A 15,862-nucleotide genomic window follows, 5' to 3' on the forward strand; every position below is an offset into this window, starting at 1 on the left:
AAGAAATTCGTGAAAACAAAAAGATGGTAATTCCTCTGTGCTGTAAGGAGAAGTAGAGGAAAGGCATAATGTCCTTTGTGAGATCCCACAGGCATGGGTGTGTGTGTGAGGGTGTGTGTGTGAGGGTGTGTGTTTTTGGGGAAGAGTCTTGGAGAGAGTGTGAGAGAGAGGGAAGTATATCCTTCTGTCATTAAAAAAAAAAACACCCCAGCTCTGCTCTGTAGAGAATGGCTGAAGAAGTTTAAATGGATCTCTTTGCATCTGTCCTTGGGTTGTTTAGCTCTCTCTCTCTCTCTCTCTCTCTCGCTCTCTCTCTCCGACAAAAACCTTCCTCCTTTTTCCTCTCTCTGTCTCACTCTCTGTCTCTCTCGTGGACAAAAACGTTCCTCTCTCTCTCTCTCTCTCTCTCTCTCATGGAAAAAATCCTACCTCCTTCTCTCTCTCTCTCTCTCTCTCTCTCTCTCTCTCTCTCTCTCGTGGACAAAAACCTATCTCCTTCTGTCTCTCTCTCTCTCATGAACAAAATCCTACCTCCTTCTCTCTCTCTTTCTCTCCCTCGTGGACAAAAACCTTCCTCCTTCTTTCTCTCTCATGGACAAAAACCTACATCCTTCTGTCTCTCTCTCTCTCATGGACAAAATCCTACCTCCTTCTCTCTCTTTCCCTCGTGGACAAAAACCTTCAGCCTCCCCCCCCCTCCCTCCCTTGTGGACAAAAACCTTCCTCCTTCTCTCTCTCTCTCTCTCTCATGGACAAAATCCTACCTCCTTCTCTCTTTCTCTCCCCCCTCTCTCTCGCTCTCCCTCGTGGACAAAAACCATCCTCCTTCTCTCTCTCTCTCTCTGTCTCTCATGGACAAACCTACCTCCTGTCTCTCTTTCTCTCTCTCATGGAGAAAAACCTTCCTCCTCTCTCTCTCTCTCTCTCTCTCTCTCTCTCGCTCTCTCTCTCATGGACAAAATCCTACCTCCTTCTCTCTCTCTTTCTCTCCCTCGTGGACAAAAACCTTCCTCCTTCTTTCTCTCTCTCTCATGGACAAAAACCTACATCCTTCTGTCTCTCTCTCTCTCTCTCTCTCTCTCTCATGGACAAAATCCTACCTCCTTCTCTCTTTCTCTCCCCCCTCTCTCTCTCTCGCTCTCCCTCATGGACAAAAACCTTCCTCCTTCTTTCTCTCCCTCCTCTCTCTCTCTCTTGCTCTCCCTCATGGACAAAAACCTTCCTCCTTTCTCTCTCTCGCTCTCTCTCTCTCATGAATAAAACCTTCCTCCTTCTTTCTCTCTCTCTCTCACTGTCTCTCTCTCTCATGGACAAACATTCCTCCTTATGTCTCTCCCTCTCTCTCTCTCTCTCTCTCTCTCTCTCTCTCTCTTGCTCTCCCTCATGGACAAAAAAACTTCCTCCTTCTGTCTCTCTCTCTCTCAGACAAAAACCTTCCTTCTTTTTTCCTCTCTCTATCTCACTCTCTGTCTCTCTCGTGGACAAAAACCTTCCTCTTTCTCTCTCCCTCTCTCTCTCGTGGACAAAAACCTTCCTCCTTCTCTCTCTCTCTCTCTCTCTCTCGTGGATAAAATCCTACCTCCTTCTCTCTATCTTTCTCTCCCTCGTGGACAAAAACCTTCCTCCTTCTCTCTCTCATGGACAAAAATCTACATCCTTCTGTCTCTCTCTCTCTCTCTCTCTCTCTCTCTCTCTCTCTCTCTCTCTCTCATGGACAAAATCCTACCTCCTTCTCTCTCTCTTTCTCCCCCCCCCCTCTCGCTGTCCCTCGTGGACACAAATTGTCCTCCTTCTGTCTCTCTCTCTCTCTCTCATGGAGAAAAACCTTCCTCCTCTCTCTCAATCTCTCTCTCTCTCATGAACAAAACCTTCCTCCTTCTCTCTCTCTCTCTCTCATGGACAAACATTCCTCCTTCTGTCTCTCCCTCTCTCTCTCTCTCTCTCTCTCTCTCTCTCTTGCTCTCCCTCATGGACAAAAAAACTTCCTCCTTCTCTCTCTCTCGGACAAAAACCTTGCTCCTTCTGTCTCTCTGTCTCTCATGAACAAAAACCTACCTCTCTCTCTCTCTCTCTCTCTCTCTCTCTCTCTCTCTCATGGACAAAAACCTTCCTCCTTCTGTCTGTCCCTCTGTCTCTCTCTCTCTCTTGCTCTCCCTCATGGACAAAAGCCTTCCTCCTTCTCTCTCTCTCGGACAAAAATCTTCCTCCTTCTCTCTCTCTCTCTCTCTCTCTCTCTCTCTCTCTCTCTCTCCCTCTGTCTCTCTTTGTGTCTCTCCCCCCCCTTCTCATGGCGTACAGGTGACAGTGTTAAGTGAGTGGTGTGTATCAGATATTATGGTCGTTAGTTCCACTTTAAACACACACTGCACCTCAGAGAGCATCCCAATCACCCTGACAGTAATCCTCAGCATACTAATGACGGCCTCCATCAGGCTTCATCACCACACACATACGCTGAGAGCATTAACTGTACTCTGTTGAAAACTTCCTCCACTGTACCGTACATGTGGCACTTTAGGAGCTGAACTGTGGAGCAGGAGCGATTGCGCACAGCAGACTCATGGAGATTTGGCCTGAGGTCGATTAACTAGATTAGCAAGATTAGTAGTAAGATCAGTGTCATCCGAAACCTCTGATTTAGTGTGGAATGGTTTCTGACACACTATAGATTATTGCAAAAGTTTGCGCACTCCTCACCTATTGTCAGTTTTTATTAGTTGCTGTGTTTAAATGATCACAATCGTTATTGCCCCAGAATGACTCTGACTGGCTCCCAGAGAAAGAAACAGTTAAACATTTGCAGTGCACTTACACAGAACTGATAAAGATGTGAATAAAACATATTTAAAATGGTCACAAAAATTGATTGGCGGATCTATTTAGATTTAGTTGAATTTTTAGGATGCCATTTTATCAGTGTTTTTGGAATGCTAGGCTGTTTGCTGCAGTGCCTCCTGGTGCCTGCTTAAAAAGCACGTGTTGAATTGTTTTCATGTCTCTTTTAGCTATTGTGTCATGTGTGTAATGTATTAAATGCCATGACCTTTATCTCTCTGCTACTGTTTTCCTCTGCAGTGAAAGTCCTTATAGTGAGCATGGAGTCCTGGAGGAAGTGGACCAGGACGGAGGTGGAGAGACACACACCAGTGAGGATGGTAAGTGTGGCTTTAATTTAATGCTCAGGTATGATTGAGTGCTAGATGACAGACAGTCAAATAATTAATGAACTAGAAAGTTTTTGATTTACGGTAACACATCTCATTGTGGCTCACACAGTGGATAGTAGGCATGTAGCAATATATCATGTGGTGATAAATCATGATACTAATTTATGATGATTTGAATCAATGAAGTAAGAAACGAATCATGATTATTATCAGGCTGCATAATTGCTTAGTTTTCCTAGCTGTAATTGCATTGCTTAGGCAGCAGAGGGTGCAATAACGTACAATAGTTAGAATGCACATGACTTTACTCTAGGCAGAAGTAACAGAGCTGTAATGTTGTGAAAATGCACACAAAACGCAGATCTAAACTGGGAAAGAGCTGTTGTGTAACTGTCTGGACAAGAAATCAGAGTTCTCTTTTTACAGACTGGTGAAAGCGAAAGAAAATGGAGGTAGAACAAATGTTCATAAAAGGTTTATTAAGAAAACGCCTGTTTGTTATTCACATTTTCACTGTGTCTGAGATCACTCACTTGTAAATGACTCCCTACTCACTATATAGGGAATTCTATATAGAGGACTATACAGTGAGCTCATTGGTAAAATGAAAAAACACTTTCGGACACTACTCCGCCGCACCATTATTTACGTCAGTCCATAATTACGTACGTCATTACATCATCATTTACGTCATTATACTACATCATTACAATTAAACGTGCCAGATCAGTCGGCTGGTGGGTTTTCAAAATAATAAACACACGCATGTATTTTTGTGATAAATCCATATTATACTGAGCGTATTTCCCACATTAATAAATACAAAGTACTTTGTGTCTGCTGCATCTTTCAGTTCTTTTAAATCAAGGCTGAATCCTTTCCTCTTTGCCACTGTCTTTTATTAAATCAAATTTGAGGCTTTTGATTAATTCCTCGCTCTGCATTCTAACTTTTATTCTTGTATTTTATCTGTCTTATTCTATTTTAGCTTGTTTTCTATTCTCTTACTGTTTTAATTGTACTTGAATGTCCGTTTATAATGTGGTTCTTCCTCCATCCATTCACCCCAACACACTACAATAGCTATTATTGGCATTTTCATGCCACAACTTGTACGTAAATTTGTCTCATGTCCGTTGTCATAAGGAAAAACGAACTACTGCTATACTCAATCTAAAATACTTAGCAGTCCTTATGAAGCAGCTTTTACAGCTTTTCTTTCAACGCATAATGGCGTATATTACTTGGTTAGTGACCATCGGTTGTACACTACTTTTCACAATGCATTGTGGGATACTATGAGTGCACTATATAGGGTGTAATAATTCTCATTATACATTCAGACAGCACTACAAAATGGCGACCTCACTATATAGTCCACTATATAGTGAGTAGGGAGTGATTTCGGACACAGCGTTTAATTTTTAATAAAATGGATAATTTAGTTAATAGGCTATTTTATTTTATTCGCAGTCCGGTTTCCATCAAATCGTGCACTCTGATTGGCTCGCGAGCGGGCCGGAATCCTACGATACAGACCCCGGTTACGGACCTTTGGCGACTCGCTTGTTCACTACAACAACAAACATAGTAGCAATTTTTTGTCAACATTTATTTTCGCATTTCTCAGTATAATAGCATTAATTTTACATCATGGATAGCGATAACGACAGTGTTCACAGCAAAAGCGAGTTTTACTACCCTGAGGAAGAATAAATAAAATAAAACATTTCAGGAGAAAGCCCAATAGCAGGTTTGTACTAAATATGGTTTCCCTTTCGGGCGCTCTCATTTTCTGTTAGAATTTGGTAAAGAAAAAAATAAATATATTATTTATCAGCTTAAGGTCGGTTTGTATCATGAAATACCGTGACCTCGGCCCAGAGGCCTCGGTCAGTATTTTCAAGACCTCGGTCATGGTATTTCACGATACGGACATCCCAGCTGGTAAATTTTATATATATATATATATATATATATATATATATATATATATATATATATATATATACACACAGTGGTACTTGAAAGTTTGTGAACCCTTTAGAATTTTCTATATTTCTGCATAAATATGACCTAAAACATCATCAGATTTTCACACAAGTCCTAAAAGTAGATAAAGAGAACCCAGTTAAACAAATGAGACAAAAATATTGTACTTGGTCATTTATTTATTGAGGAAAATGATCCAATATTACATATCTATGAGTGGCAAAAGTATGTGAACCTTTGCTTTCAGTATCTGGTGTGACCCCCTTGTGCAGCAATAACTGCAACTAAACGTTTCCAGTAACTGTTGATCAGTTCTGCACACCGGCTTGGAGGAATTTTAGCCCATTCCTCCGTACAGAACAGCTTCAACTCTGGGATGTTGGTGGGTTTCCTCACATGAACTGCTCGCTTCAGGTCCTTCCACAACATTTCGATTGGATTAAGGTCAGGACTTTGACTTGGCCATTCCAAAGCATTAACTTTATTCTTCTTTAACCATTCTTTGGTAGAACGACTTGTGTACTTAGGGTCGTTGTCTTGCTGCATGACCCACCTTCTCTTGAGATTCAGTTCATGCACAGATGTCCTGACATTTTCCTTTAGAATTGGCTGGTATAATTCAGAATTCATTGTTCCATCAATGATGGCAAGCTGTCCTGGCCCAGATGCAGCAAAACAGGCCCAAACCATGATACTACCACCACCATGTTTCACAAATGGAATAAGGTTCTTATGCTGGAATGCAGTGTTTTCCTTTCTCCAAACATAACGCTTCTCATTTAAATCAAATTTCTATTTTGGTCTCATCTGTCCACAAAACATTTTTCCAATAGCCTTCTGGCTTGTCCACATGATCTTTAGCAAACTGCAGATGAGCAGCAATGTTCTTTTTGGAGAGCAGTGGCTTTCTCCTTGCAGCCCTGCCATGCACACCATTGTTGTTCAGTGTTCTCCTGATGGTGGACTCATGAACATTAACATTAGCCAGTGTGAGAGAGGCCTTCAGTTGCTTAGAGGTTCCCCTGGGGTCCTTTGTGACCTCGCCACACTATTCCACGCCTTGCTCTTGGAGTGATCTTTGTTGGTTGACCACTCCTTGGGAGGGTAACAATGGTCTTGAATTTCCTCTGTTTGTACACAATCTGTCTGACTGTGGATTGGTGGAGTCCAAACTCTTTAGAGATGGTTTTGTAACCTTTTCCAGCCTGATGAGCATCAACAATGCTCTATCTGAGGTCCTCAGAAATCTCCTTTGTTCGTGCCATGATACACTTCCACAAACATGTGTTGTGAAGATCAGACTTTGATAGATCCCTGTTCTTTAAATAAAACAGGGTGCCCACTCACACCTGATTGTCATCCCATTGATTGAAAACACCTGACTCTAATTTCACCTTCAAATTCACTGCTAATCCTAGAGGTTCACATACTTTTGCCACTCACAGATATGTAATATTGGATCATTTTCCTCAATAAATAAATGACCAAGTATAATATTTTTGTCTCATTTCTTTAACTGGGTTCTCTTTATCTACTTTTAGGACTTGTGTGAAAATCTGATGATGTTTTAGGTCATATTTATGCAGAAATATAGAAAATTCTAAAGGGTTCACAAACTTTCAAGCACCACTGTGTGTATATATATATATATTATGGGTACTGAAATGGGGACATGAACTTATTTTTAAAAATTCACCTAAAACCATTTCTTTTTTTACCATCAGGTCACAAAACATGTAATCTTTAATGAATGATATGTTAAAAGATAACTTTAATTTTCTGAGATGTAATAAAAACATATTTATATGCCAAAGTCAGAACGTAACAGAAGTGTTGTGGACATATATATTCTCAATTTTAACAATGTAGAATTACTTTTTGAAACATAGGAAGGTGATGTTTTAGCAAATATAATTAATAAACATGTGTAGTAGAATAAACATACACATTCTTTCAATAAGATTAACATGGTATATAGCTAGATTGTAATTAGTTTGTAACAGACGTGAGATGGACAATCGTAACAGAAGTAATGTAACAGACATCATTTTGGAACTCATAGGCTTGACTTTGGCATATAAATATGTTTTTATTACATCTCAGAAAATTAAAGTTATCTTTTAACATATCATTCATTAAAGATTACATGTTTTGTGACCTGATGGTAAAAAAAGAAATGGTTTTAGGTGAATTTTTAAAAATAAGTTCATGTCCCCATTTCAGTACCCATAAGCGTGGAATCACTCATATATATATATATATATATATATATATATATATATATATATATAAAATATTACTCTAGCCTTTACAAATGTAGGTCAATAATTATTGTTGGTTATTAAGAAAATGAAAGAAAAGTGGGATGTTTTTTGTTTAACAAAGAAATATTTAAGTTGATAAAGAAACAAAAATAAATGTTGCCTTATTTTGGTCATACATTTTTTTTCCATTTTTTTTTCATACATATTGTGGGAAAATCTAATCATGAACCCAGTATCATGAATCAAATTAAATCATGCTTGTTACATGCCAAGTGGATAGTGTTTTGCCTCCTTGTATTGCCACGGGACGCAGTTCATCCAGTATCCTCAGGGTTCTCTGGTTTCCTCCCACCTTCCAAAAACATGCTAATGGGTAGAATTTTAGTGCCTTGGCATAAATGAGTGCGTGTGTGTGTGTGTGTGTGTGTGTGTGTGCATATGGTGTGATGGTGTATTCCTGCCTCCTGCACAGTGTTCCTAGGCTATGCTCCGAATCCCTCAGCACACTGAGCAGTATAAAACGTTTAGATGAATTCTGTTTTACGTGGATTCAACATTTCCTATTTAAGCTGCATGCTGAATCAATGACAAATGCCCATGAGTCATCCAAACACGTACTCAGATAATATCTTGTACTCATTACCGTACATTACTCAGCATTTCTAGTGACGTGTTTCTTGAACTGTATAAAGCAAAGTAACCAGACTGACCCAGTTCACTCGAATGCCCGTCTACAAGCTTGGGATTCAATTAAAATAATTTTAAACCTGAGGAAGGATAATGACTCGCACTATTTTTAGTTGGTGTGGCTTTGCATACCGGTATATCCGGGTAGAGTTAGAATTCTCCTGAAAGTACGTGAAGGTTAACTGGAGGTCACACAAGCTTCTGTAGCTAATCCTGCCTTCCTTAATGAAATTGCTTGGGAATGAGAGCAGAGGACAACTATGATCATCCCTTCATATTATGACAAATTATGCGGGCCTTAAGAAACTAACCAGAATTTTTATCAGTTCTATGAGGTCAAAATACTGTAAGTGCCAGTTCCTCCATGAGCAATGTGTTAGTGGGGCTGTATTGTACAGCAAAATTCTTCAGAGGATTTAATATGGCTTCATATTAAGTTAAAGTTGTATTTATTTATTATTTTTATATTACATTACAGGCATTTAGCAGATACTCTTACCCAGAGTGACATACAACATACCCAGAGCAGCCTGGGGAGCAGTTGGGGGTTAAGGCCCAGTCCCACAATACTGATAACTATAATGATAACTATAAATAAATCAGGGTGGCACGGTGGTGTAGTGGTTAGCGCTGTCGCCTCACAGCAAGAAGGTCCGGGTTCGAGCCCCGGGGCCGGCGAGGGCCTTTCTGTGTGGAGTTTGCATGTTCTCCCCGTGTCCGCGTGGGTTTCCTCCGGGTGCTCCGGTTTCCCCCACAGTCCAAAGACATGCAGGTTAGGTTAACTGGTGACTCTAAATTGACCGTAGGTGTGAATGTGAGTGTGAATGGTTGTCTGTGTCTATGTGTCAGCCCTGTGATGACCTGGCGACTTGTCCAGGGTGTACCCCGCCTTTCGCCCGTAGTCAGCTGGGATAGGCTTCAGCTTGCCTGCGACCCTGTAGAACAGGATAAAGTGGCTACAGATAATGAGAATGAGAGATGAGATAAATAAATCAGTCCCCTGTACCGTAGTTTATGTGATCAGTGGTCACACCAGACCGATAACGATACCTGCTGTTTTTCTCCGGGCATCTTTGTACATCCTTGTTGTATCATGAAGTCACGGAATACAGATTCACAGAAAATAAAAAAATATATAATACAAAGCACGGATCTTTTATTCACGGATATGTGATATTCTGTGACAGATCAATAGTAAATTAATAAAGTAAACATATAAATGCAGGTAAGTTATTTTAATTATGAACTTCGGCAGTCCAAACATTTAATTGTTTTCGACTTCTTAATTTTTTTATCCGTGATAAATCATCCGTCTGAAATCGGTAACCAATCTGTAATAGGCTGAAACGTCCGTGACCAATCCGTAAATTATTAGCGGCTGTGATGCATCCGTATTAAAATCCATAACCCCTCTGTATTTCTTATCCTTTTTTATTATATTTCCGTAATCCGTAACTTATCCGTGTTATATCAACAACCAGAGTGTGTGCATGGGTTGTTTTGAGCTCCAAGCTGTACAGTACGACCTGGAATAATGTGCTACTACTTAGAAAAAACTTTCACGACTATTCCTAAGCTGCGTGTATTTATTTCCCTGAGTGGCAGAACCAAGCAATATTATAGTGGGGATTATAGTTGTTGCGTGACTGCTCCAGACTGGAACTAAATTCAGGTATAGTCATAGTTATTGGTGTTTTGGGATCAGTCCCTTAGGGGCCTTGCTCAAGGGCACTTAAGCCAATCCTGCTGGTCCAGGGAATCAAACCAGTGACCTTTTTGTCCCAAAGCTGCTTCTCTAACCATTAGACCATGACTTATAGCATGTTTGACATCAATTTATTGGAATAGTTATGGTGATGCTCAAGCAGATTGCAACCACACAACAACCAGACTTTAGGGTTGTAACAAACAATGCCAAGAAGTCCAACAATATAGTGTTTCTTGAAACGTTTCATAATATCTCTAGCTTCACCAAGCCAAACAAGGGGATGGGGATACATGTGGTGAAAAAACAGGTTTGAGATTTAAACTCTCTTTCTAATCCTTTATCCTGCTCATCTGTGTAGCTGTTCAAAGAAATTGAAAGGAAACAGCTGTCAGAGCAACAAAACTGAAAACAATTCCCTCGACAGCGGACACGTTTCCTGTCTTTCAGTACAGTACTGAATTCTGCTTATGCTCTCCTCGTTTGAGGGAGCAACAGGATGTCATCTATTGCATTGATTTGATTTTCTATTCAACTATGATTTTCTTAAAGGTTGTTCACGTTTGAAGTGAGTTTCATGTCAATGCCATATGTATTCCTGTTAGATCTTAAGTGAAACCTTGTACAGTCAGTTCTCTGTAATTAAATTTCATTTCACTTTTGCTTTAAATGGTCTTCTTGGCAAGCACATTGTACCGCAAAATGCAGACCTGTAGGCCCGTTAATGAAGAATTACAGGAAGTCCATACTCATTCTGGTAAACGTCACCCACCTCAGGCGCCTGTTCCCAATGCGCCACATTTTTCATGGGTCCTATCAGGGTTTCTCCAAACACTGTCAGAAAGACTGATCTTCTTTCTGTGGCAACTGTAACAGCACCCAAACCCTTATACTCGTATTATCCCTGTTCAGACAAGCTTTTCACTTCCAAACGTCAGTCCTCATCAAGGCTTTAAACAGCACTTCACCATGCCGGGGATTATTTTGGCCTGTTCTCATCTCATGCTTATTCACACCTCATGAGTCATATGTACAGTGTCTTGCAAAAGTATTCATCCCCCTTGGTGTTTGTCCTGTTTTATCGCATTACAAGCTGGAATAAAAATGGGGGGGGGGGGGGGGGGGGAAGCACCATTTGATTTACACAAAATGCCGACCACTTTAAAGGTGCAAATTGTTGTTTTATTGTGACACAAACAATAAGATGAAAAAAACAGGAATCTGGAGTGTGCATAGGTATTCACCCCCCCCAAAGTCAACACTTTGTAGAGCCACCTTTTGCTGCAATTACAGCTGCAAGTCTCTTGGGGTATGTCTCTATTAGCTTAGCACATCTAGCCACTGGGATTTTGGCCCATTCCTCAAGGCAAAACTGCTCCAACTCCTTCAAGTTAGATGGGTTACGTTGGTATCCAGCAATCTTCAAGTTATGCCGCAGATTCTCAATTGGATTGAGGCCTGGGCTTTGATTAGGCCATTCCAAGACATTTAAATGTTTCCCTTTAAACCACTCCAGTGCAGCTTTAGCAGTATGTTTAGGGTCATTGTCCTGCTGGAACGTGAACCTTCATCCCAGTCTCAAACCTCTGGCTGACTCAAACAGGTTTTCAGACAGAATTGCCCTGTATTTAGTGCCATCCATCTTTCCTTCAGTCCTGACCAGCTTTCCTGTCCCTGCAGATGAAAAATATCTCCACAGCATGATGCTGCCACCACCATGCTTCACTGCAGGAATAGTATTCTCAGGGTGTTGGGTTTGTGTCACACATGGTGTTTCCCATGATGGCCAAAAAGTTCAATTTTAGTCTCATTTGACCAGAGAATTTTTTTCCATGTGTTTGGGGAGTCTGCCACATGCTGTTGGGAAAACTCCAAATGTGTTTTCTTAAGCAATGGCTTTTTTCTGGCCACTCTTCCATAAAGCCCCACTCTGTGGAGTTTATGGCTTAAAGTAGTCCTATGGACAGATACTCCCATCTCCACTGTGGATCTTTGAAGCTCCTTCAGTGTTATCTTTGGTGTTTTTGTTGCGTCTCTGATTAATGCCCTCCTTGCCCAGTCTGTGAGTTTTGGTGGGCGGCCTTCTCTTGTCAGGTTTGTAGTGGTGCCGTATTCTTTCCCTTTTGCTGTAATGGATTTAATGGTGCCCCGTGGGATATTCAAAGTTTGGGGGTTTTTTTTATCACCCAACCTTAATCTATACTTCATAACTTTGTCTCTGACTTGTTTGGAGCGCTCCTTGGTTTTCATGTTGCTTGCTTAGTAGTGTTGCAGAGTCAGGGTCCTTCCAGAACAGGTTGATTTATACAGACATCATGTGACAGATCACGTGACACTTTGATTGCACACAGGTGGATCTTAATCAACTAATTATGTGACCTTATGAAGTGAATCGGGGCGGCACGATGGTGTAGTGGTTAGCGCTGTCGCCTCACAGCAAGAAGGTCCAGGTTCGAGCCCCGTGGCCGACGAGGGCCTTTCTGTGTGGAGTTTGCATGTTCTCCCTGTGTCCGCGTGGGTTTCCTCCAGGTGCTCCGGTTTCCCCCACAGTCCAAAGACATGCAGGTTAGGTTAACTGGTGACTCTAAATTGACCGTAAGTGTGAATGTGAGTGTGAATGGTTGTCTGTGTCTATGTGTCAGCCCTGTGATGACCTGGCGACTTGTCCAGGGTGTACCCCGCCTTTCACCCGTAGTCAGCTGGGATAGGCTCCAGCTTGCCTGCGACCCTGTAGAACAGGATAAAGTGGCTAGAGATAATGAGATGAGATTAGATGAAGTGAATCGGTTGGACCAGCTCTTATTTAGGGGTTTCATATGAAAGGGGGTGAATACCTATGCACACTCCAAATTTCTGGTGGGTTTTTTTTCCATCTTAATTATTGTTTGAGTCACAATAAAACAACAATTTTCACCTTTAAAGTTGTAGGCATGTTGTGTAAATCAAATGGTGCTAACCCTCCAAAAATCCATTTTAATTCCAGCTTGCAATGCGACAAAACAGGACAAACAGCAAGGGGGATGAATACTTTTGCAAGACACTATATTAATTCATTCAGCCAACAGAACCCACATAGACTCCTGATTGTGGATGTCATCAGCTGAGTTTTTCATCAGCTCCCACAGATGCAGGCTTACACTTACAGATCCCAGTTCATTCCTATCAGCTGCCATGGTTTTGCTCCAAATGTTTTTGCTCCAGTGGAGTGCTGTGGAAAGGGATCTTTCCAGAACTCATCGTCAAAGGCATACTCATTGCATGTTAAACCTCACTGTGAGTTTCGCCTTGACAGAACTCCCTTAGGCTCACCCCAATTATGTATGAACTGCGAGCAGTGTTATTTGTCTGTCTTTTATAGAAATGAGCTTGGGTTTGGTTACTGGTATTAGTTACCACTCAGTGTTTTGGAAACCTTCCTCATTGGGCTGTTATGTGTGCAGTGAGACCCTGTGTGTTATGCTTTAAAGATCTGATGACACGTTTTTGACATCTTTGGCGATGTTTTATAACATAAAAAGTAATTCCCGATGATCCATATATTAATTTACGAAGGCGCCTATTTTACAAGTTATGATAAAAAACGCGGCTATTTGGGCAAATTTGACGGGGCTGCAGCACCCAGGAGACGGAGGAGGAGGAGGAGCTATATGACATCAGCGAAAGAACCTTCCTCCTCACTTACCAGTTTGTTGTTGATGCGACAGGTGTTCAGTTTGTCATTATTAGTATTATTATTATACATTATATATATATATATATATATATATATATATATATATATATATATATATATATATAATATTATATTATATATATATATATATATATATATATATATATATATATATATATATATATATATATATGAGTGATTCCACGCTTATGGGTACTGAAATGGGGACATGAACTTATTTTTAAAAATTCACCTAAAACCATTTCTTTTTTTTACCATCAGGTCACAAAACATGTAATCTTTAATGAATGATATGTTAAAAGATAACTTTAATTTTCTGAGATGTAATAAAAACATATTTATATGTCAAAGTCAGAACGTAACAGAAGTGTTGTGGACATATATATTCTCAATTTTAACAATGTAGAATTACTTTTTGAAACATAGGAAGGTGATGTTTTAGCAAATATAATTAATAAACACGTGTAGTAGAATAAACATACACATTCTTTCAATAAGATTAACATGGTATATAGCTAGATTGTAATTAATTTGTAACAGACGTGAGATGGACAATCGTAACAGAAGTAATGTAACAGACATCATTTTGGAACTCATAGGCTTGACTTTGGCATATAAATATGTTTTTATTACATCTCAGAAAATTAAAGTTATCTTTTAACATATCATTCATTAAAGATTACATGTTTTGTGATCTGATGGTAAAAAAAGAAATGGTTTTAGGTGAATAAGTTCATGTCCCCATTTCAGTACCCATAAGCGTGGAATCACTCATATATATATATATATATATATATATATATATATATATATATATATATATATATAAGTGCTGTCAAAAATGTCGCGTTAACTTGTTATTAACGCGTTAACTTGACTCAATTTTAACAGCGATAATTTTTTTATCGCGAGATTAGCGCTCTGTGACATGATGTAGGTTTTTCATAAGCTTTTGAAACTGCCAGGAACTTGGAACAGAGACTTTGCTTAGCAAAACGATAGCAGCTAGACTGTAATGCCACGCCCCGCACAGCCAGAGTCCTCTGCCCTCCCCTCAAAGAACCAGCGCGGGCAGGGTGCGCTAGCCCCGCGCCTCGGGACGAAGAGCCACGGTGCTCGGCTTAGGTTTCGTTTTCCCATCGGCGGCTCCAGTCCGACTTTGCAGTGGCTGTGACAAGATGTGTTATGCTCTGCAATAAAAATAAAAAAAAAAACATTGGTACAACGCAAGCCCATTCACTTTTTTATGCTGATAAGAGAATTACAATGGTTTTTCATGTGACAAAAATGTGCGATTAAATTGCGATTAATCGCGAGTTAACTATGACAGTCGCGACATTAATCGCGATTAAATATTTTAATCGCTTGACAGCACTAATATATATATATATATATATATATATATATATAGTTATTATGCCTTGGCGTTGTGTTGCCGGCTTTTGCTCCAAAACCCACAAGGATGGGGTAAGTTTATTCAAGTTTCCCAGAGATCCCGAGGTGCATGCGAAGTGGGTGAAGCAAGTCAGGCGCACTCGTGACAAGTGGGAGCCCTCACCAACATCTGTCCTGTGCTCTGAACACTTCGATTTGGATTGTTTTGACACCCTTCCCAGCTTAAAAGAATCTCTTGGGTGTTCAGTTCAGCACAAACGTGTGTTACTACCATCAGCAGTGCCTACAGTATTTACAGTGTTCATCACAAATATACAGATACAAAATACAGATCTTTCAATAACAGTGTTATGTATTCACGGTAGACACTGTCTTCGATGGTGTTGGATGGTTTGTTTACGTCTTCTTAGTACTAATACAAAAAAAACTGATCTATGGGTATGGGCATCATATCGCCTAGTCTTCCTCCTCACTTGCTGGTTTGTTGATGTGACAGATTTGTAGTAGCAGTTGTAGTATTTTGCCTTTGCATTGTGGTCTCTTATTGCCAAGTTGAAAGAGTTTGTTTCTCAAAGCAAACACTGAGGGAAAGCTAACTTAGCCAGACAAGTAGGCTACAGATTGTCATTTGCTTACGCTGATGTAGATTATCAAATATTTTGCTTCATTCAAGGATAAAACTAAGAAGCCATAAACTAGAAGATGTGCCTGCCAATATTATCCTAAATGTATCACGGATCAGGCATAGTCGTAAGCTTATTATGTTAGCCGTTTGCATGCTCCATTAGGAACTATGTATTCAGTGTAGCATACGGCTTACATGATATAAGCAGTGTTTACACATGCAAGACAACAATACACAATATTAAAATATTGATTCCGTAACATTTTGAACAAATACGGGTTGACCTACCAATCCTTGTTATCCAACCTTGTGGTGTTCGTCAATGCTGGGCTG

General features: G+C 40.1%; 1 protein-coding gene across 5 annotated transcripts in view; it reads left to right on the forward strand.

Moving 5' to 3' along the window:
* The window catches only part of srgap1a (SLIT-ROBO Rho GTPase activating protein 1a), a 287,015-nt gene that overhangs the window by 236,297 nt on the left and 34,856 nt on the right, over window positions 1-15,862 (forward strand). For all 5 annotated transcript variants that reach the window (XM_060923667.1, XM_060923668.1, XM_060923664.1 and 2 more), the window contains exon 18: window positions 3,076-3,155. In XM_060923667.1, the coding sequence (XP_060779650.1) occupies window positions 3,076-3,155 (80 nt within the window). The remainder of the gene's footprint in view (window positions 1-3,075; window positions 3,156-15,862) is intronic.

The sequence above is a fragment of the Neoarius graeffei genome, chromosome 6, assembly GCF_027579695.1.
Source record: "Neoarius graeffei isolate fNeoGra1 chromosome 6, fNeoGra1.pri, whole genome shotgun sequence".
NCBI lineage: Eukaryota > Metazoa > Chordata > Actinopteri > Siluriformes > Ariidae > Neoarius > Neoarius graeffei.